The sequence below is a fragment of the Bacillus rossius genome, chromosome 8 (genome assembly GCF_032445375.1).
Source record: "Bacillus rossius redtenbacheri isolate Brsri chromosome 8, Brsri_v3, whole genome shotgun sequence".
NCBI classification, from domain to species: Eukaryota; Metazoa; Arthropoda; class Insecta; order Phasmatodea; family Bacillidae; genus Bacillus; species Bacillus rossius.
The window spans coordinates 43807872-43829994 of NC_086336.1; the positions used below are offsets into that span (position 1 = coordinate 43807872).

Below are 22123 nucleotides of genomic sequence, written 5' to 3' on the forward strand. Positions count from 1 at the left end.
TTTTCTTATTTATGATTGCTTGGAAAATAATTTAAGTCACAGTATCAACGGCTTACAAATCAATAGCCGTAATCAATTTATCTTCATGTGATACAGTAGCAGCTTACTTGCTGTATATATGTATCTATGACGAAGCAAGCATTGCTACTTAAAAATGAAAAATATATTTAAAAAATGTAAATAATTGTTTAAGATTTCAGGTGAAATTAACAAAAATTGTTTTTATAATATTGCTAAACTTAAATACAATTTACCTGGCGGCAGTTAACAACGAAAACTGAAATGGAAGAAGAGTGGTTGGTTAGGTTAAGTTGGGTTAACTACATAATTTAAAAAAATATATATATTATTTCATAATTTTAATATTTTTTAAAAATGTTTTCGTTATAATTATTGCAGCTAACTTAACTAACCTATCTCTTTAGCATTATTTGTCTAATTTTTCAGAAGTTATTACGTGAAGTGAAACAAAATTTTTTACAGGGATTCTATTTTTAATTCTTACCATTTGTATTCAGTATTCGTATTTGCAAATAATTTGCTATTCATATTTGATTCAAACTAAAACACTGATATTCATACAGGCTTATTTAATATACGTATACTGTTCACAAAACTGAATTGAAACTAATAGTTTAGCTGCATGACGCCCAGCATCGCGGAGAAACGGTAAAAGACTGACGAAACTATTTACAGATGGCACTGCTGAACAAGATGGCCGCCACAGTGGCGCACTCACGATCGATGGCGCCAAATTCAAATATCCAAACCACCACACATTCTAGCACTATGCCCAAACATACCGCCCACCAAAAATAACATTTTTTATGTTTCACTACACTGGTTCTTAGTTGACTGGCAACCGACACAATTTTATCACTGGCCGCTTCACTACTCGATGCTGCTGTTTGATGGTAGCTACTCTTGACACACCATCCTGACCAGGATGTAGGGTTGCGACGCGGCCGAGTTGCCACTGCAGGGGTGGAAGGTGGTCTTTGATGAGGACAAGGTCACCAACCTGCAGGTCACCTTCGCTTTTGGTCCACTTGCCACGTGGTTGTAGAGTGTGCAAATATTCCTTGTGCCACCGCTGCCAGAAGTGCTGTGATGCACTCTGTACCAGCTGCCATCTGTCTAATCTGTTGGTCTGTATTTCCGTGAGGTCTGCAGCTGGAGGAGATGTCAGAGAAGTGCCAACAAGGAAATGTGCTGGCGTAAGGGCCTCCACGTCATTTGGATCTGATGAAATGGCACAGAGTGGACGTGAATTGAGGACAGCTTCAATTTGAGTGAACAAAGTCGACAGCTCTTCAAACGTGAGTATCTGCTGGCCAACGACTCTCTTGAGATGGTACTTCGCAGACTTGATGCTTGCCTCCCACAGGCCTCCAAAATGTGGCGCAGATGGAGGATTGAGGTTCCACTGAATCCCACGAGTAGCCAGAGTGTCTGCTACACAATGCCAGTTAGAGGTGTTCCTCAGGTACCTTTGAAGGTCATTGAAGTAGCGACGTGCCCCTATGAAGTTGGTTCCACAATCTGAAAAAACAGCCTTACAGAGTCCACGCCTAGCCACGAATCTGAAAAAGGCATTTAAGTAGGCAGTGGTACTCAATGATGAAACAACTTCCAAGTGTACTGCCTTAGTTGCTAAGCATATGAATAAACATAGGTAGGCCTTGGATGAACGACTGTTTCGACCATTCGAAAGCCTGACTTGGAAAGGGCCCCCATAGTCAACACCCACATTCAGAAATGGTCTTGTTTGTTGCACTCGACTTGGTGGAAAATTTCCCATGGATGGCTGCACATTGGTGGCTCTGAATCTGTAACATTTTACACAGGCGTGTATCCTAGTCTTGACAGCTCCTCTACCTGCCACTATCCAGTACTCACACCGAATTGCAGCATGTGTGGCACTGGGGCCAGCATGAAGGTGTAAGACATGATAGTAGTCAATAATCATTTCTGTCACAAAACTCCTTTTGGGAAGCAGGACTTGATGTTTCATTTCATAGGCTACATGTGAATTCTGCAGGCGTCCACCTACACGGATGATCCCATCAGCGTCAATGAATGGCTGTAGTCTTTTAATTCCAGAAGAACATTCGCGAGCTGCAGCCAAACAATCAAACTCTAATTTGAAATTCTCTTGCTGAAGCTGCTTCAAACACACCTTCTTGGCAGCGTCAATTTCTGCTACAGTGAGAGGACCTGTGTGTCGCAACTCCCTTGAAACCTTCAAATTTAATGCAAATCTCAACACGTACGCAAGTACTCTTTGCAGTCGTGACCAGGACGAAAACCTACAAAGGATGTTAAGAATGTTCGGTATACACTGACCAACCAATGAGACTAGCGTGATTGCCTTCAACTCCTCTTTACCTTCCTCTGAACTGGTATATCCTTGACTGGGCCATAAATCCACCTCTGCTGTCAACCAACCTGGCCCAGTCCACCAAAGTGGGTGTGTTAGAAGCTCCTTGGGTGAGAGTCCTCTTGATGCACAGTCTGCAGCATTTTCAGCAGAGGAAACATGTCTCCAGTGGACCGGAACCTTGCTCTCCTGAATACGAGAAACTCTGTTCGCCACAAATGTTTTCAGCCGATGTGGCGGAATCTTAATCCAAGCAAGCACTACGGTCGAGTCACACCATGCATAAATGCAACTTATATGGATTCGCTCGGACAGTGTTGTGATCAGTGATTCAATCAATTTGATAAGCAAGAGTGCAGCCTGCAATTCAAGTCGCGGAAGTGTGACTGTCTTCAGTGGTGCAACACGTGACTTGGCGAGAAGCAAATGTGATTTTGTTTCACCGTGGCTAGAAGTCCGCAAATACACAACAGCTGCGTAACCCTCATTGGATGCATCACTAAAACCATGGAGCTGGTATTCAGACTGTGGTGCAGAAACAAGACGAGGTACGGACAGCTTGCTTAGGACATCCAACTGGCCAATGAAAACCTGCCAATCAGCAACTAAGTCTAGTGGTGGGGTGTCGTCCCAAGAAACTCCAAGTAACCAAAGCTTTTGGAGAAAGATTTTGGCTCGAATGATGACTGGAGTAATCCACCCTAGCGGATCATATAACCTAGCAATTTCTGAAAGGATGGTTCTCTTGGTGACTTTTGCACTGGCATGCTGAACATGATATGAGAAAACATCTGCCTTCCAATCCCATTGAAGACCAAGTACCTTAATAACTTCATTGCTACCATGAAAACTAAGTGGACTCTCCCGGTGATCTTCTGGAACTGCATCCAAAACTGCCTTACTATTACTGGACCATTTTCACAGTTCAAAACCACCTTGTTTCAGGAGATTTATTAATTCTTGCTGTAACGCGAGAGCTTCCGTGACTGATGCTGCACCAGTCACAATGTCATTTTGAAGCTTGGGTCCAGTCATCAAAACATCATTGAGTGACTTCCCTGAAGTGGAGCGAGTTGAGGCATCAAACACAACTCGTAACTTTGTTGTTGAGCTGGATTCCTTGCACACATAGTGATGAGGGATGTAGTAACGACGTTCCTGACCAGTTGCATTATCTAGACAATGCATGTGCCCCAGTTGCTCATATTCACGGAGGAACTTGCAATATTCGGTATAGGCTTCCGGTTGGTGATGTAGTCTGGATTCCAACTGACGTAACCTCTTAACTGCATGACTACGTGTATCTCCTAAATCTGGGTCTCTCTCCTTAAATGGTAGTCTCAGTACAAATCTTCCTTCGAGGTTTCGTGAGTGAGTCTCAACAAAATGATTCTCACATTTTGTGTCTTCTAGGCTGGAATGCTGGACAGATGGTAACTCCTCGGTCTCCCAGAACTTGCGGATGGTATCTGTTAGGGCTGTATCCGATGACGCATACATTGAGACAACACCACTACTGGAAGTATCTGCAACCTGCGTCACCTTACCCATAATAACCCAACCAAATATACTGTGCAACGCTACGGGAACTCCCTTCGAAGGCTGGTACCGCCCACCATCAAACACGTCTGGATATACATCAGCACCAAGAAGGATATCAATTGCTCCTGGAGTATCAAAAGATGGGTTTGCTAGTTCCAGATGTCGATACATGTCTCTCACATGGTGGGGAAGGGGAATGGTGGGTAAATTGGCAGCTATGTTCTTCAACACTAAAGCATCAGTAACAACGCCAGTTCCTACGCCCTTACATGATGTTAGAAAACAAGTAACTGCACCACTGTTAGCAACAACAACAGAGTGAGCCAGACCCACAACAGGAACCTTAGCCCTTCGACACTTTAGCCCCAACCTATGAACACATTCTTCGGTAATAAATGAGCTCTGCGATCCTGAATCGAGTAGTACTCTAACATTTTGCAGCATTCCACTTGCATCCTGGACTCGTACCATAGCAGTACCTAGAACGACAGTGGTTGAAACTGCAGTTGAAGAAGTTAGTGATACCACTGTCGCAGCATCCTCCTTGTGACTTGCTTGTGGCATAGAAATCTCTTGGATGGATTCGCCTGCAGGTAGTTTCACTTCTTGATTGGGAACCGCAGTGTGAAGGAGAGAATGGTGTCTCCTGCCGCAGTGATAACAGTTTCTTCTTGACCTACAATCCTTCACTCTGTGACCTTGTAAGCAGTTAAAACACAGCATCTTCCTACGTACAAACTCTATCCTGTCATCGCTTGACTGACCCGTAAAAACAGGGCACTTGTGAAGTCCATGCATGTCTCCACAGGCACTACAGGGCTCTGCTTCTGCTGTCACTAGAAATGAGGATTTAAAATTTGGGTTTTGAGGCAGTGACCTCTTTGGAAAAGGGCGTGCGGCAGGCACTACAGCTGGAGTGTGATTTGACATCATCAGGGCCTTAGACTGCAGCTCCACGAACTCTAACAATTGATTAAATGTGGGCATTTGAACATTTTTGTGTGCTATTTCAAACTGATTTCTTGTATCTGGATCAAGCTTTGGTAACATTAGATTCAGCAACACAAAGCTCCATTCAGTAACAGGCAACTTGAGAACTTTCAAGGCACTCAGATTCTCCTTTAGAACATCTACCATATTTCTCAGTTTGTCAGGCGCAACAATTGACAGACGAGGAAGTTGCACAATCTTGTCCCAATGCATGTTTGCAATTGCCCGGACATTGTGATACCTATCTACCAAAGTTTGCCATGCCAGAATATAATTTTCCTTAGACAGTGGGAGTGTCTTTATTAGATTAAATGGCTCACCTGATAGTGATGTAAGAAGATATTGGTGTTTCTCCACATCTGACAGGCCCTCATTATTATGCACCAAGGATGTGAAAAGGTCATAAAATGTGGGCCAGTCAGTCAAGAGACCCTTGAATTCTGGCAACTGCAGCTTCGGCAACTTAACGTTCGAAGATGTCTTGGCAATTTGATTGCGTTGTTTGTTCTGGCCTGTTTCGTTAACAGTGATCTTGTTAAATACTTCCTGTATCCTATAGTAGGCTTCATCAAATTCCTCAAGTTCCCTTTCGCTGGCTTCAGATTCCACTAACGACTCGGTCTCTGTAGCTTGAATAGCAAGTTGCATGTGATTTTCTTCAAAGTCTGTCTTCAATTGGTGTAAATCGGTACACGTGGCCTTAAAAAGTCCCGCGCGACTCGGGTTGCGCTCGACTTCGTCGGCGAGCGTCAGAAGTCTTGTAATGCGGCACTTAACGAGGCGCAAACGCGTTTTGGCTTGATTTGACATTTTAAGTAACGGTCTTGAAAACGTTCGGACGCACCGGCAATACACGAACCAATGCAAGATAGGTAACCTAGGCCTAACCTAAAACCACATGTGTTGCCTATAATTGCTTGCACGCAATCAAAATTACGTAAAATACATTTATGAGCTCAAATAATACAGTGTTTGCGTATACACTGATATTTCCTTGATAGCACAACACTATAGTCCCGGATAAAGTCACGCACGCGATTCGTAACGGTACTGCACATGTCTATTTTTGAACAAAGAAGACCGATATCTGAATGGCTTTTACGTTGTTTATGCGATCCACCGAATAAACTGGCTCAAACATACAGATATCCGGCCCGGAGGACCAAAAAATGTTCACAAAACTGAATTGAAACTAATAGTTTAGCTGCATGACGCCCAGCATCGCGGAGAAACGGTAAAAGACTGACGAAACTATTTACAGATGGCACTGCTGAACAAGATGGCCGCCACAGTGGCGCACTCACGATCGATGGCGCCAAATTCAAATATCCAAACCACCACACATTCTAGCACTATGCCCAAACATATACTGTTGCTGATATTTCTCAAGTATTTATAGTCAATATTTATTTTCAATAAAATAAGAGGGGAGAGTTGCTGCAATTTTACAGAATTAATTATGGCAGCTTATTGAAAAGGAAATTTTATAAACAGGCATGGTGTTTATGATTTTTTGCAGGACTCACATGCCGAGCGTCAGCTACCTGCGACTGGACGGAAGCATCCCTCCGGGCATGCGCCACTCCGTAGTGGCTCGCTTCAACAATGACCCTTCGATCGACGTGCTGCTACTGACCACACAGGTCGGCGGCCTTGGCCTCAACCTGACCGGAGCCGACACGGTAAGGCATGCTGTGTACCCGTCGTGGTCCGTGCAGCTATAGCATGTCTCACCCGTGGATGGCTGTATGCATTTTATTGAGCATTAACCGTATTTTACCTGCATATGGGTCGCACATTTGATGTCGATTTTAGGTAGATTTCGAAGAAATACTACATGTTGTAGCCGTTACCATGGTGCGACTTTTGGAAAATTTTTATACAGTTTATACAGTTCAAACGGTTAATACTATAAAGTTTCTGCTCATGTTAGATGAGTATAAATTATAACAAAGTATTTAAGGATTGTTGTACTGTTATAAAGTTTATTTTTTTAATACCTATGCAAATTCTTGGACATTCATTTCCTAACAAACTTAACTTAATTTAAATTAAATTAAAGGATTATAGGCCCGCCTAGTATGAAATAATTAAGCCAATGCACTGAGATGAGTATTAAATAATATTAAAGCAAAAAGATAAACATAAAAATGTATTCATATGTATTTGCTTATGCACAATTTGTACAATCCAGTAATCTCTTATTAAAAAAAAGTAAGAAGAAGTTTTTCCAGTGACAAGGTTTGAACTACTTCAAAAATTAGCTTGTCAATGGCACGTTCTACCATTGCGATATCAGTTGGAGACTATGTATAATCAACGGTGTTATGTCAGTTTTCTTAGGTATTGCAAAATTTGTAATTTCCTTTGACTATTTTAGTTTACCAATATTCTAGAATAGATTCACAATCATAAAGTTTTATTTGACTCACCAGTACATTTGGTGTGTACTCGTGTATGTTGCTACACGTGGGTCTGCCATATTTGTGTCATATTTCCGTTCATCGACTTCTGTTCCATTTTCAGGAAATTGCTCCACCAAATGCAGTATACTGAGAGCTAAGATGTTTACACATCAATAATAATTTTTATTTACAATTTATATTTTTATTTCAGATTTCATACAACAGTAATAATATAATATTTTTTATTTAATGGTCTTACAAAAATCAAAATGTAGTAAAATTTCTTATTATAGCTACTGATCATATTAGTGTTGGGCCGATTCCTAAAATATGCCGATTCCGATTCCATTTTTGATTCTTAAATTTAAGGGTCAATTCTTCGAATCCGATTCCGATTCCTTAATTTTTATCTGACAATGTTCAACAGAGTAATATACTCAGGAAAAAAAAGGTTGTTTATGATTTTAAAAATGTAATTGCGTTGTGTTTAATTTTCTGTGCAGAAATTAACATTATACACAGCTTATATAATGTTAAAAAGTATATTCATTACCATCAAGTTACGCTACCTTGAAGTTCTAGCACAATTTGGCCTTTTAACCTTGCATATACTAGTTAGACGAAACACGTGTTCAAACACTGCCAATAATCAAAGATGTCTTATGATGTAAATTGTAAATAATGTTATAACTTAACCAATTTTAGATCTTACATTAATTAATTGTAAAAAAAGAGGTTTGTACGGTTAGGTTAAGAACTTTATTTTCAAGCACAACTAAATAATGATCCAAATAAAATGACAATATAACCTCGTTTATACATATTTCAAGGGACCAGGGCGAAAAAAAATTAAGAGGGAAATGTAAAAATAAAATTTTATTATCTCATTATGATGGAAATGACAAGAAACAAATATGCACCACACTAAAATAAAATGTCAGAGATGCTTACGTTTTAATATATTACCCAGATCTTAATTATCTCACTTGGTGAAAAGAATAAATCCATCCAGTCTTGCAGTTCTTCACAACCGTAAAGAGAAAATAAATTTTCGGTTCTTGAGTAAGAAACTAAGAAAGTTCTGTGCATGTTTTAGCATCTCAAAATTTCCACATTTTATGGTGAGATTTTCTTACACAAAATATTTAAACTCTTCAAATAATCGCGTGTTAACATTTATTTCAATTCAGAAATTTATCGTAAACAATTCTGTTAAACTAACACAACACTTTCAAAAGATTGTTTATGTTTGGTAATAAAAATTTACGAACGTTTCAGCAGCAATGTTTGAAAATTCAGATTAGCCAACTGCCTTTCTAAAATATATCTAATGTACAACGAGCATCACTGAACACGCACAAGAACGCCGATTTACAGCAATTTGGTTATGTTGCTTTTAAACTTATTTTAATATGGCTGCCACTGTAATCCACTGTGAATTTGGGTAAAATCTCATTCAAAAATTATTTCATTTTAATTATTTAAAGTTTAAAGTGCAGAGATGTGAAACATCTTAATTTTCACGTTCACGTCACCAAAGATTTGGTTCATGGCCGTATGGTTTACCATGGCAGGTAGCAAAAACAAAAACAAAAAAAAAAAATTAGGTTGTTTACAATTGCAAATGTAGCTGCCATGATCAAATAGTTAACGTTTACATTTTTTTACTTGCCGTTTACGTTTACATTTACATAATTTTCTTTTAACATTTATGGTTTTGTCTAATTATTTTTGAAGGTTTACTATTAAATGCAGTGCTGCTGCATTGTAATTTCCGAAAAATTCTTTTGCTTAAAGCGGGAAAGTAGATACTGCATTTGTACTGTAGGGAAAATGGCGGTGCAAGTAAATAAATACGTTAATCACCGTAATTCGTAAATCAGTAACGTAAAAAAAGATTGTATTATGTAGTTTAAAAATTATATTTGCATGCATTTTAATATTTTCTTACGTTGCGTAGGAGATGTATTTTGCAAATATTAAAAACAATGCAGGAATCGGTCATGGTCGATTCCAAAACCTTTGTATTCTGAATCCCACGATTATACTGGAATCGGTGGAACCGACCGATTCCGGAATCGGAATCGACCCATCACTAGATCATATGCATAAAAGTGAACGAGCTGGGTGATATCAATTGATACTATTTGCTCTGTACTGCATTTTGAGCTGGGATGGACTATAGGCTCGCAACTGTCAGTCGTTATCGAGTGTGTGTTTGGCAGGTGATATTCGTGGAGCACGACTGGAACCCCATGAAGGACTTGCAAGCGATGGATCGTGCCCATCGCATTGGCCAGAAGAAAGTGGTGAACGTGTATAGGCTCATTACGAATGGCACACTTGAGGAGAAAATTATGGGGTGAGACTCATGTACATTACTGCCTTAAGTTTGCTATTTCTTGCGTAACATTGGCACTGGCATATTACCTACTTCTTTATACATATGTATTTAGGGGTACATGTATTCTCTTATGTTTAATGTTTGCATAGTAATTAAAAAAAAAGAGTTGCATGCATACTTAGTTTCTTATCTAGTTTTTATTTTTGATAAGAGGAAAAGGAAAAACACATTATGTTCAATATATATGTTTAATTTTGATATGGGTAACAGTAGCACAGACATAACACAAAATGGAAGTATTTCATTGGGAGTAGAGAGAACAAATAACAACACATGTGATACACACTTACTTCATACAAATATATTTTGCATGTAAGTAAAATAAAAAATAAGCAGTTATATATTTATAAAGTACTAACTGAGTACCTGGTGTTGCATGGGCTAAACGCTTCAATAAGGAACATCATTACCAATTTTCAAGTCTGTAAGTCATACACTTCAAAAATGGGGAATTTTGATTTTAAAGTCCCATTAATTGCACATTCTCAGTGCATCAAGGCTACGCATCAGCAAAACCGGGATGCCAAACTTCAGCTTCATTTTGTGTGGAGGCAGGTAACTCCTAGGCAAGATGTGATGAAACCGATGAAAGCATCTAATGATAGCATGTTACAAATTCAAGGCTACGCCATCTATTGACAAAGCTCTAAACTAAACTGTTATTAGCGCTTTTAGTTCGCTAGCAGCCGCGAGCTTCACTATATGTATGGGTTTCTCCAAGAAGAAGGATAGGAAATTACCAGACCTTACTACATGACTGTATGGCGGACATGTATAAATGACACAACTGACTTACCTCCTATGATTTTCTATTATAAAACTGAATTCACCCCTTTTTCACTCCCTAAGGAATTGAAATTCATAATTATATTTAGTGTATGGCACTTTCCGGCCCATAAACATGTTGATCCATTGCTCCGTTGTTGCGTGAAAAAAGGACAAACAGACAAACATAATTTTGTATTTATAATTTATATTATTAGTAGGGATTATCAATTTTAAAAAAATCCTTGTTTTGTGTCAATACATACTATATGGTATGTATTGACACAAAAAAAAATAGACAACAAATTTAATTTTGAAAATTGAACTGTAGCTTAAGTACTTACAAGCTGGTACTCTATGCACTTGCATGAAGGGAACGCACACATTTGGCCACATTGAACACACACATTTGTTTTGCTCCCTTAGGCATAGTATTTTATTTTTGATACATGTTTAACTGGTTTTTCTAAACTGTGGTTTTCTATTTTTCAGTTTGCAGAAATTCAAAATGATGACGGCTAACACTGTTATCAATCATGAGAATGCAAGCATGGAGACAATGGGCACTGAACAAGTAGGTCTTTTGAATACGTGAAATTATGTAGTTTTAGGGGATTATGATTTAACATGATCATATATACCATATTTACCTGAAATTAATTCTATTATTCTTACCATAACTGCTGACACTAAAAGTGGGATTGCATTATATCGAAAACTTGTATCTTGCCGCTGTAAGATTGAATTAACAGTGATGAGAACATCTTAATTGATAAACTACATGCATCACTTAAGCCAATTTAGACCACTTTAATAGTGCCTCTCGAACCTCTAGTTGAAAAACTACATGATCTGCCTATAAACTGTGTCACTGATGCCACTTTATTCTGCTCATGTTTATGGCTTCCAGAACCGAGGTGAGGACGGGCATTTGTCAGCAGGTGTGACAGATGCTATAAGAAAGGATATCACTTTGGAATCTCTTGTCGAGGAGGGGAAGGGGGAAAGAGTTAAAATGGAGTTTAATGTTGAGTTCCTTTCAATTCCTTCAGCTTCTCTGCTACTAGCCAAGGCACCCTTCACTTTCCCTTTTCTCCCTCCCAGGTGACCACTGTATATCGCAGATTCTTTGCTTTCTGACCATGGATTTTGAACTAAGTGAACCTCACTGTAAAGTACCTCACTGTAAAGGATTTCTCACTTTAAAGTATATATTTACAGGTTCCAACATTCATTTTCAGTTCACTATAAAGTACTTTCATTATTAAGTACCAAAAAAGTGGGGTTTTTTCAGCTATGTATGTTGTAATGAGACTTATAAAGTCATAGAATTAAATTTTATTTTTATTGTTGCCACATTCTGTTTCAAAAAAAGCTGTGTAAATCACTCTGCTTAAAAAATGGCACCAGAAAAACTCTCGTAAATATTGTAAAGATAATAAATAAAAAATTGTTTATATCTTTGTGTTTGAATTTTGAAAGAAGCTTGGGGTAGCATTATATTTGGTCATGTTATTTTCAGGTGAATTTTGTATATTATATATTTATAATTACCAATATATTTTTATCTGAGTGAATAAAACTGACGTTTCTTAAGCTTCAACTTAGAAAAAATAATTTGTTACAAAATCAAAGAATTGAGTATAAAATTTTAGCTTTCAATTAAGTAACAATTTTTTTCAAACTTATTATTTTATTAAGTATATCACCTTTATGTAAGCAGTTAAAATGGGTATTACTTTTATTAACTGGGTTATGTTTGCTATAAATTTTTAAAATAATTTTTGCAATGGAAAAGATTAATTAAAAATAATTTCATGGACAGACATCATTACTGGTTTACCCTGGATGTCATAGGAAAATATCAAAAACGGTCAACAAAGATGACTACATTTACTCACTGAGAACAAGTCAATATCAGCTGATATAATATGTTACATGCCCAGACTGCACAGAAAATCCATAAATTTTGAGTTAGAATTAATTACAGCCCAGGCGAACACATTAGGCTGACAATGTCTTCTATCTGCCTTTTTGCCTTGTGGGACTCTGTTTTTTTCTTCTCTACCTACTGGAACTGTCTACACTTAATGACACCTGCTTCAACTTAAATAATCTACAATTGAATCAGAGAATTGAATCCAAAATTTTAGCTTTCATCTCGAGTAACAATTTTTTTTTAAATTTAATATGTTAATATGTAACAGTTTTACCTTCATGTAAGCAGTTAAGATGGGAATTACTTTTCTTATCTAGGCTATATTTGATATAAATTCTTTGAATTATTCTTGCAATGGGAAAGAAGGATGAGACATTATTGCCTTATTTTTAATTTTGAGTTTGCCATTTCACCACAGAGAAGATCTTAAACAAGCTTCAAAAGCCAGTTAGCATGCTTGTAGAATGTCGGGGAAGGCATCTCATGTTTCCCATCATATGTTTATGTACCCAACTACGTATGTAGTTATATTCCTGAAGCGGTGACAAGTTAAGTTTTTCATCCCAGTTTACGGGCAGTGGCCTGGTTTCGAAAGTGTTTGAGGTGAGCTCGAATGGGTGGTTGGGACTTGCACTCACAGTCAGGGGCGTAGCCAGGGGGGGGGGGGGGGGGTGTTACGGGTTCAAACCCCCCCCCCCCTCCCCCACCCCCACCCTTAGCACCAAATCTTTAATTAAATTTCTTATTCATCACTCAAACAAATTTCATATTAAAAATTAATAAAAATTTTAATCATTACAATATTTAAATTTAAGAACCGAAAACTGCTAAAATAGCACTATTTTACACCTTAAAAATCCAAATTTTCCCGGGGGAGGACCCCCGGACCCCGCTTTGATACGGGGGGGAGGGGAGGGGCCATGCTTCTTAACACCCCCCCATACACAAATCCTGGATACGCCACTGCTCACAGTGTTCTCGTGATGTTTTTTTTTTTTTTTTTCCAGTTGCTGGACCTGTTCTCCTTCAACGACAAGGTGAAGGCCGGCCGGGCGGGGCCGCAGGCGGGCGATCTGTCCGGCATCTCGATGAAGACCGTCCTGGAGACGCTGCCCGAGCTGTGGGAGGACCGGCAGTACGAGGAGGAGTACGATCTCTCCAGCTTCGTGCGCAACCTGCGTCAGTGACCTCCCTCTTGCCTCCCTCCCCCTCTCGCGCTCTCCAGGGCCTGGCCTCGCTCCCGCCGGCAGCTGGACAGCGTGAACCATGACGAAACAGCTGCTCCCATTTTCTATGTCGGTAAAAGACGTGTTCAGCATTGTAATTCTTCCGTTAGGAAATCGTGGAAATGTTTTTAATTTTACGTTTTATTTTCTGTAAACATGCCACGTATTCCATAATTCAGGTCAAGGGTTTTTAATGTGTACATTTTAAACAGGTTCAACTTACCAAATAATTATTCTTTATCAGTTAGTGAAAATTATATTACAGCGTCATAACATACAACTGTTGAAAATATTTTTTGTTTCAACGGGCTTGAATTATTTAATAAATGACTGTGAATTCCAACCTGTTTGATTCTTTAGAAAGACTTGCTTTATTATATATTTTTTTGGATGCTGGAGTAATAAGGATAAGACACTCATGCTGTATTTTTATTTTGATTTTACGTAATGCCATTTCATCACAGAGAATATAATAAAGATGGTTTGGTTGTAGACAAAATGTATAACAGATATTAACTAAGATTTTTTTGTACGTGCTCGACTCAGTGGTTAAATTTAAGTGGCAGAATATTCATGCAAGCATATTCACGCTGTAAGTAACTTATTTATCCATCTCCTGACATATGTGCATGTTACTTTAGTTACATATTGAATCACCCTTATAAATAAAAAACTTCTAAATTTTCTTTAATAATATTCACGTGGTAATAGTCACAATAGCATCAATTTATATTTTTCCTCTTTCCATTTCTTCTATTAGTAGACTTCTATAATTTTTATTTCTTATTGTGGATGTACATATTATTATTCTGTTTTGTAAGTCCCCATCTTAGTTTTAACAAAGAGTAGGTAAATCAATGGTCTTTTGATCAATTATACACAATTTGAAGATTTTCAATACTTTGTGTAATTCACAATGTGAAGTTTCTTTGACAGACTAAAAATGGAGTTAGTTTTCCTTCAGCTTAGCCAGACCTAGTAATGTAATAAATTAATTTCAGTGATATTGCAGTACTTGTTGATCTGTTAATATTAGTTATCAAATTGACTTCTTTTATGAGTAGAGACCCAGATTTTTTGCAGGTTCATTTGAGTCAGGCTAAAATAAGCAGTCTAGTGTTTTCTCTACCCTTATCTGCCTTCCTATTGGTTGATATATTACTGCAGAACGTCGTCTTCTCTTGAGCAGGTTGAAATGATTCGGTCAGTCTTCTGCTAGTGGGTGGTATACTGGCACATAGTTGTTGAGGGAAGTGAAGAAACAATTATGATCAAATCATCAAAGCAATGTAAAGGTTTACATGTTTGCAGTCTACCTTTCAACCAAAAGAATCCGCTAACTTTCTGGGTGTCTATTTATGATGCAAGTGGCATTTTTGATATTTGGCATTTGTCACTTTTGAGCAGAAATTTGATAATGCTTTGATCTTCTTCTTGTTTCTGTCCTCAGTGTGATCTTTCTGTGTGCTTACTATAAATATATTTTTTTGCCCCTCAGTTTCATTTAGTGTAGTCATGTTTGATTTGCTACCATTTTTATCCCTCTCAAAATAATTTTTTGATTCCAGAAAAATGCATGCACATACAATTTCTAAAATGTATAAATTGTGTCCACAAATTCTCTTTTGGGTAACTTTGGTTTGATCTCAACTTGTGTATCCTAAAAATTAAGTTGGACAACTTGTAATAAGTCACTCATCAAAGTGAAAAATTTTATAAAACTTGTGTGGTGACGTACTAGCAAATTGGTAGCTTTTTTTTCTTGTCTAATTTTCAAACTTGTGCTACTTAAAACAGCGGAAATACATAATTGGTTTACTTAATTGCTGCTTTCAGACATCCAAGTTACAACCTTGTGCATTTAGAATTATATCTTAGTCTACTGAATCTATGATCACTAACCGAAATGTGTGCAACATTGAATCACAAGCACAACATTTGACTTTACTGCCTTAGAAACCTAGCCAAGCACATTATTGTGTAGACATGTCATGTATGAACATACAAAAAAGATTTTAAGTAAGTAATTACTTAATACACTTTATTTTTATTGAAAATTACTTGTCTAATATGTTTCTCAACATATTTTCATTGAAAACACCATTGTTGTGTTGGATTATGTGATTTTTTTTTCAAATGAGAGTTGTTTATTAGCTATAAAATTGAGTGAGGCCAGTTGTAAAATGATTTTTTTGACCACTAATCTCAGACTTTGTAATGTAAAAATGTGCAACATTAAAATGTTGCTCACTTGGCATATTGCATACGTACCGTATTTACCCGCATATGGGTCACAGAGTTTATGCCGATTTTTTGTTAAATAAAATGTACTGCGACCCATATGCGAAAATGTCCATTTTGGGTTTAAAAAAAAATTAACATGGTATTTTTGTGGTTGACTATATGCTTAAATAACTAGCCTGTGTTGGTTTTTGGTAAATATGTTACAATAAATATAAATTGTTTAGTTAAAATAAATCAGCAGTGAGTGTAAAGGTGGCTGTCTGCCACTGGGCGGGCGCTCGGCAAGAGGGGAATCTAAAATTAAATCAGACGGAGAGAGACAGAGACAGAGAGAGAGAAAGAGGGGAAGGGAGCGCGTGCGTGTGTGTTTTAGTGCGTGTGGCCACGCAGCAGTGTGTATGGTTCTCCCTCCTTAACTCGTTGTGAACTGGCACGGTACACAGTTGTCACGTCTATCTCAACAATTTTTTTGTGATGCAACCGTGTTTTTGCTTCAGATTTTCTACGCTTTCTACTGCGTTTTTTCATATATGGAAAACTGCTGTAAAGGGTGTGCTTGTTTTTATTGAATAAAATAAAAAAAAACTGACAAGGAAATAGCCTGCAGTCTTTTCTCTCATGGGGAAAACAGGAAGGGAACCATGGGTATAAAAAAATAGCATTCTTTTCCTTTGTATTTTTTGTTAGATAGTGAAGGACATCAGTGCCATTTTTTACGTGGCAATAAGCTGAGACACTGACCATAAAGACTTCCCTTTTATTCTACTGGAGACAGTTTTATGGCGTGACTCATAAGCGAGGGCAACCCTTACCGTAAAAATGTTAAGATTTTTTTGCCCAAAATTAAGGGTGCAATTGATATGACTCTTCTGCAGGTAAATACGGTATCGCAACATGTTTTGTTTGTTTTCTGTGAAAAATATGCAAAAAAGCAGTGAAATATTTGCATGAAATGCAAATTTTTGTAGTTACGTAACTTTTCCCGTGAGTAGTTTGTGTGTCGTCTGTAATTATTTTGCAGTAGTCACAGCTGTGTAGTTCCAAAAAATGTACTTGATTGTGCTCTTGTGATTTCATCCCAAGATGTATATAAAGGAAGTGTTATTACCTGATATGCCGACCAGTTTGTAGGACCTACACACGTCGGATGTAACTGTACAATTAAAAAATTGTTTGTGGGTGTGTGTCTCCTAAATGTTTTTAGAGGTTAAGTGTTTGAAATATGTGATTTTATGTTTGGTTTAGTGATTTCACAACTACAATATGGTAATCTAAAATTTTCTTTTGTGGACCGTGTGCGGTTTAAGTTTTGTATCTTGATTTATTTTAACCTGTTGAAGTCAAAGAACATGTCCATCAAACTGTGATCTTTAAGTGTGCATTAAAAATTTTTATATTAAGCTATAGTAATTGCCATTGTCAACTTATTCAAAATGAAATGAAATAACAAACCACTCATATTTGCAAGCAGTGTTAACAGGCAACAGACCTCTCCATTATTGCTGAGTCAGCACTTGGAATTTGGTACTTACGTCACAGAGGTGGTCTCGGAAGCAGTTCTACTGAGTAAAGGAAACAATTTGTTTCTTCCTGCTTGCTCGTATAGTTAACTACATATTTACAATGGAAACTTGCTTTAATACCTCATTTATTACAGTTGTCTCTTGACATTAAGTAGGAATTTTTGTTCCTTGGAGAAAAGTTGCTAGAATTCCACTATGTTGTATATTAAAAAAATAATAATAACTGTAAAATAAATTAAAATGTAAATCACCAAAATAAATAAATATTTGGAAAATTTTAGCCACTAAAAATGGTCTCGCTATATTAATCTTTCTTTTATTATGAATGTACGAATGGTTATAACAAAGCACAAAAAATTGTATAGTAATTTGCATGAGGTACACTCATATATTTGATATAGTGATAAATTTGGCCTGGTTGCTAGAAATATAAGTTCAATAATTAGCCATAATCATAATCATAAAACATCAATGTTTCACAAGATTTTGTCTGCTCTTGACTATGAATTATGAGGTGTACAGTAGAATCCTTTATAAAGTTCCTGCTTATATAATATTTTTAAGTCCCAACATTTCTTCCATAAGAACAATGTATTTATTTCCGGTGTATAACATTTCAGGAATGGTATATTTCCTTCTAATAATGTTTTCTTTCTTAAATTTAATAAATGCAAACAAAGTTTTCAGAAACCTAACTATTCCAATACTCTTCACATATATAATAATATATATTATACATATATACATTTATATACATATATATACATATATTATAATGTTAAACCATTTACTTTTCAATTTACGTGTGTTTTTTGTTTACACTCATTACTATACCATACATATAATCTTTACAAATAGGACTACTATGCAAAAATAAAACTTATGTGTGCCAGAAAATTAGGGCTGACTTACGCTATGTAATCGATATATCAAAGGTATGTAACTTTTGCAATTGTATGTCTGTTGGCAACCTGCTGTTCCTTGCCATTCTGGTGTGTTTTAGTTTGTTGAATACCATTCTGTGATGGCAAAGAAAAAAAACATTTTCAGTTGCTGATAGAGTTGAATTTATTACATTCATAGCTATGAATCCCAAAAAAACTCATGCTGAGGTGTGATTAAACCGAACACATGTGTCAGTGCTGTTCCTTGCAGATACTGCCAAGAAGGATGGAAAGATAACCAGATATCTGGATGGTGTTACACAAATTCATGTTCCACGAGGCAAAAAGTTCCGGAGGACCACGCGCGGATACACCACCAATTGTCGGCCATCTTGATGCACTGAATCACACACTAGGTTCTTTTGTTGTTTGTTACATCTGACCAGGGTGGCCACACCACAAAAGTTAGAAAACAAAATTTCTTAACATCCAATATCAAACATACCGCCCACCGAGACATACATGAGGTCTCCAAACAGATTTATACATGAAGGGCACCCACTCCACAACATATTAAAAATTTGTCTAGTTCACAATATGTCTGACACACACATCTATTCTAATCTGAAGCCAAGCCAGCTACAGACAACACTTATCAGTTCCCCCACATGGATTTATTGAGTTGGAAGTCTGTATAGCTTATGCACAGGGCGAGTAAGTTCTCCCGTCTGTGTGCGAACAGTGGCAACTCTGACGACTCCGTCTTTGCCTGGGTGCACCTTAGTCACTCTGGCCAAGCACCACCCTTGAGGAGGCACACGTTCCTCGCCAATAAGGACAAGGTCACCCACAGTGAGTCCAGGTGTCTGAGTGGTCCACTTCCCTCGAGGCTGCATCTGTTGCAAATATTCTCTATACCAGCGTCTCCAGAACTGGGTAGCGAGCGTGCACACCATCTTCCATCTTCTGGAAAGACACAGCGTCTGGTCGTCCTCATTGGGTTCGGGTATGGCTACAAGTGGAGCTCCAATCAAAAAATGACCTGGAGTCATTGCAGCGATGTCACATGGATCTGACGATAAAGGAGTCAATGGTCTGGAGTTCAGAACAGCCTCCACTCTGGCACAAAGTGTCATCAACTCTTCAAGAGTGAGGACCTGTTCACCAATAACTCGACGAAGATGGTATTTGGCAGATTTTACTGCTGCCTCCCACAGACCTCATTGGTGAGGACTTGCAGGTGGAAGAAAATGGAAGACAATGGACTGTGACAATGCAAATTCTTGTAATGCTGTGGATTTCAGAAGATGTTGGAAAATTCGAGTCAGCTGTCTGGATGCTCCCACAAAATTAGTGCCACAATCTGAGTAAAGAGCAGTACATAATCCTCTCCTCGACACGAAATGTGAGAGGGCTGCAATGAAGCTATCGACAGTCAAATCAGTCAGGATTTCGATGTGGACAGCTTTTGTCACAAAACAAATGAAAATGCAAACATATGCCTTTTGAATTGGACAACGGCGCAGTCCATTCAATCGGATTGAAATTGGCCCTGCATAATCTACTCCTGTTTGCTCAAATGGCCGAGTATGAGTAACACTAGTTGATGGCAGCTCACCCATTAGTGGTAATTGGTTAACAGGTTTGCATCGAAAACACCGAACACATCTGAATATTCTAGAGCGAATCAAACACCTTGCAGACAAAATCCAGAAGTGTTGGGAGATAAGAGAGTGAAGAAGTTGGGGTGCAGCATGAAGATACTTTAGGTGGTAATAATCTACAAGAGTTGCAACCACAGGGTGGTCTTTAGGTAATAAAATTGGATGTTTGGTACAAAATCTAGGGTGGAGTTCTTTAATCGACCGCCCACCCTGAGCAAACCATCATCATCCAAAAATGGAGAGAGTCGTTGCAGCCTTGTTGAACACATTCCCTTTTTTCTTAGAGCGTGCACATCAGACTGAAAATGTAGACCTTGGATATTTCGGCAAATAACCTTTGTTGACTGCTGGAGTTCACAGGAGGACAGAGGTCCGTGAGTGCGAGCCTTTTGTCGAGCACATTTGACAAAATGTAACACGTAAGCCATTATCCTTACAAGTTTAGGCCATGCAGGGGGGTTTTGCAGGATGTGCAATTCTTCACAAGCCGCTTGCTCTGCGAGTAACGTGACAGTAGAAGACTTTAAATCAGGTAACTCATCTGGAATCAATGGGACACTAGACTGAGGCCAATCATCAGGTGAGCTAGCAAGCCATTGTGGTCCATGCCACCACAGATCATGAGATACAAGCTCATGGGGGAGTATGCCACGACTAGCACAATCAGCCGGATTGTCCTTGGACCTGACATGTCTCCATCGTTGGGGAGGTACCCATTCTTGAATTTGAGCCACTCGATTTGCAACAAATGTCTTTAATAAATAGGGTGGAGTTTTTATCCAAGCTAAAGTGACGCTTGAATCGGACCAGGCCAGGACTGAAAGAATATTTACATACTGGGAAAGAAACTTTAGGCAGTAGTCCAGCAATTTTGCCAACAGATGAGCATCACACAACTCAAGTCTAGGTAGCGACACTTGTTTCAGAGGAGAGACCTTAGACTTGGCCATTATCAGATGGCCAGAAACCTTACCCCCCATATCAACTGATTTAACATATACAACAGCTGCATATGCCTTTACAGAGGCATCTGAGAATCCATGCAGTTCTACAATTGTAGCCCCTGGACATACATAACGGGGCAATTGAAGCTGTTTCACCAAGTAGAGGTTCTCTAGGAATTTGTTCCAAGGGGTCAACACTTGAGAAGGTAAGAGTTCGTCCCAATCCAACCCTTGAACCCAGATCCATTGCATCAGGATTTTCGCCCATATCACCACAGGAGACAACCAACCCAATGGATCATAGATGCGGGCAATCTGCGACAATACAAAACGTTTAGTGGGTTGACCACTAACAATATTCAAATCATATGAAAAGGTGTCATTGGTTGGGTCCCATTTTAGGCCCAGGACGTTTATGACAGATCCTTGGGAGAATTCTAACACCTGAGGGTTTTCACAATGGCTAGGCGATAGGTCTGCCAAGACCTTAGGTTGGTTACTTGACCATTTCCAGAGCTCAAAACCATCAGAATGTAAGAGATTGATGAGCTGATCCTTCAACAAGCATGCTTCTTCCATAGTCGTGGTTCCTGTGATAATATCATCAACAAAAATGTGGTGCTTCAAAACATCCGCAGCTAGTGGATACAAGTGGCCATCATCATCTGCTAACTGCTGCAACGTATGAATTGCTAGGAATGGAGATGGTGACAATCCATATGTGACGGTGTTCAATTGATAGACTGAAAGGGGTTCCGACGGATGGTCACGCCACAGGATGAGCTGATAGGGACGATCATTTTCATGTACTAAGATTTGTCTATACATTTGTTTTATGTCACAAGTAAACACAACACAGTAAAGCCTAAAACGGAGAACAACATCAGTGATTTCATTTTGGAGTTTAGGTCCTGGCAGAAGAATGTCATTTAATGCCAAACCATTTGATGTTTTGGCACTGCCATCAAATACAACTCTTAACTTTGTAGTAGAGCTGGAGGTTTTAATTACCCAATGGTGAGGGATATAGCATTCTGAACTTGTGGCAACAGCAACAGTACTGTGTGACGACTCATAACGCTCCATATGACCAGAGTCTACATAATCTTGCATGAAGGTCCTGTACAAATCGTTAAGAGATGAGTGGCCTGCCAACCTTTTTTCCAATGCATAAAATCTTTGCTCTGCATGAACACGAGAGTCCCCAAGACTC

At 38.4% G+C, this 22123-nt stretch overlaps 1 protein-coding gene across 1 annotated transcript in view; it reads left to right on the forward strand.

Annotated features, from left to right (window-relative positions):
• Window positions 1-17305, forward strand: part of LOC134534811 (TATA-binding protein-associated factor 172) — a 98959-nt gene extending 81654 nt beyond the window's left edge. The window contains exons 31-34 of the mRNA XM_063373407.1: window positions 6432-6594; window positions 9543-9679; window positions 10979-11060; window positions 13433-17305. Of these exons, the coding sequence (XP_063229477.1) occupies window positions 6432-6594; window positions 9543-9679; window positions 10979-11060; window positions 13433-13612 (562 nt within the window). The 3' untranslated portion in view covers window positions 13613-17305. The remainder of the gene's footprint in view (window positions 1-6431; window positions 6595-9542; window positions 9680-10978; window positions 11061-13432) is intronic.
• Window positions 17306-22123: the final 4818 nt, after the last annotated feature.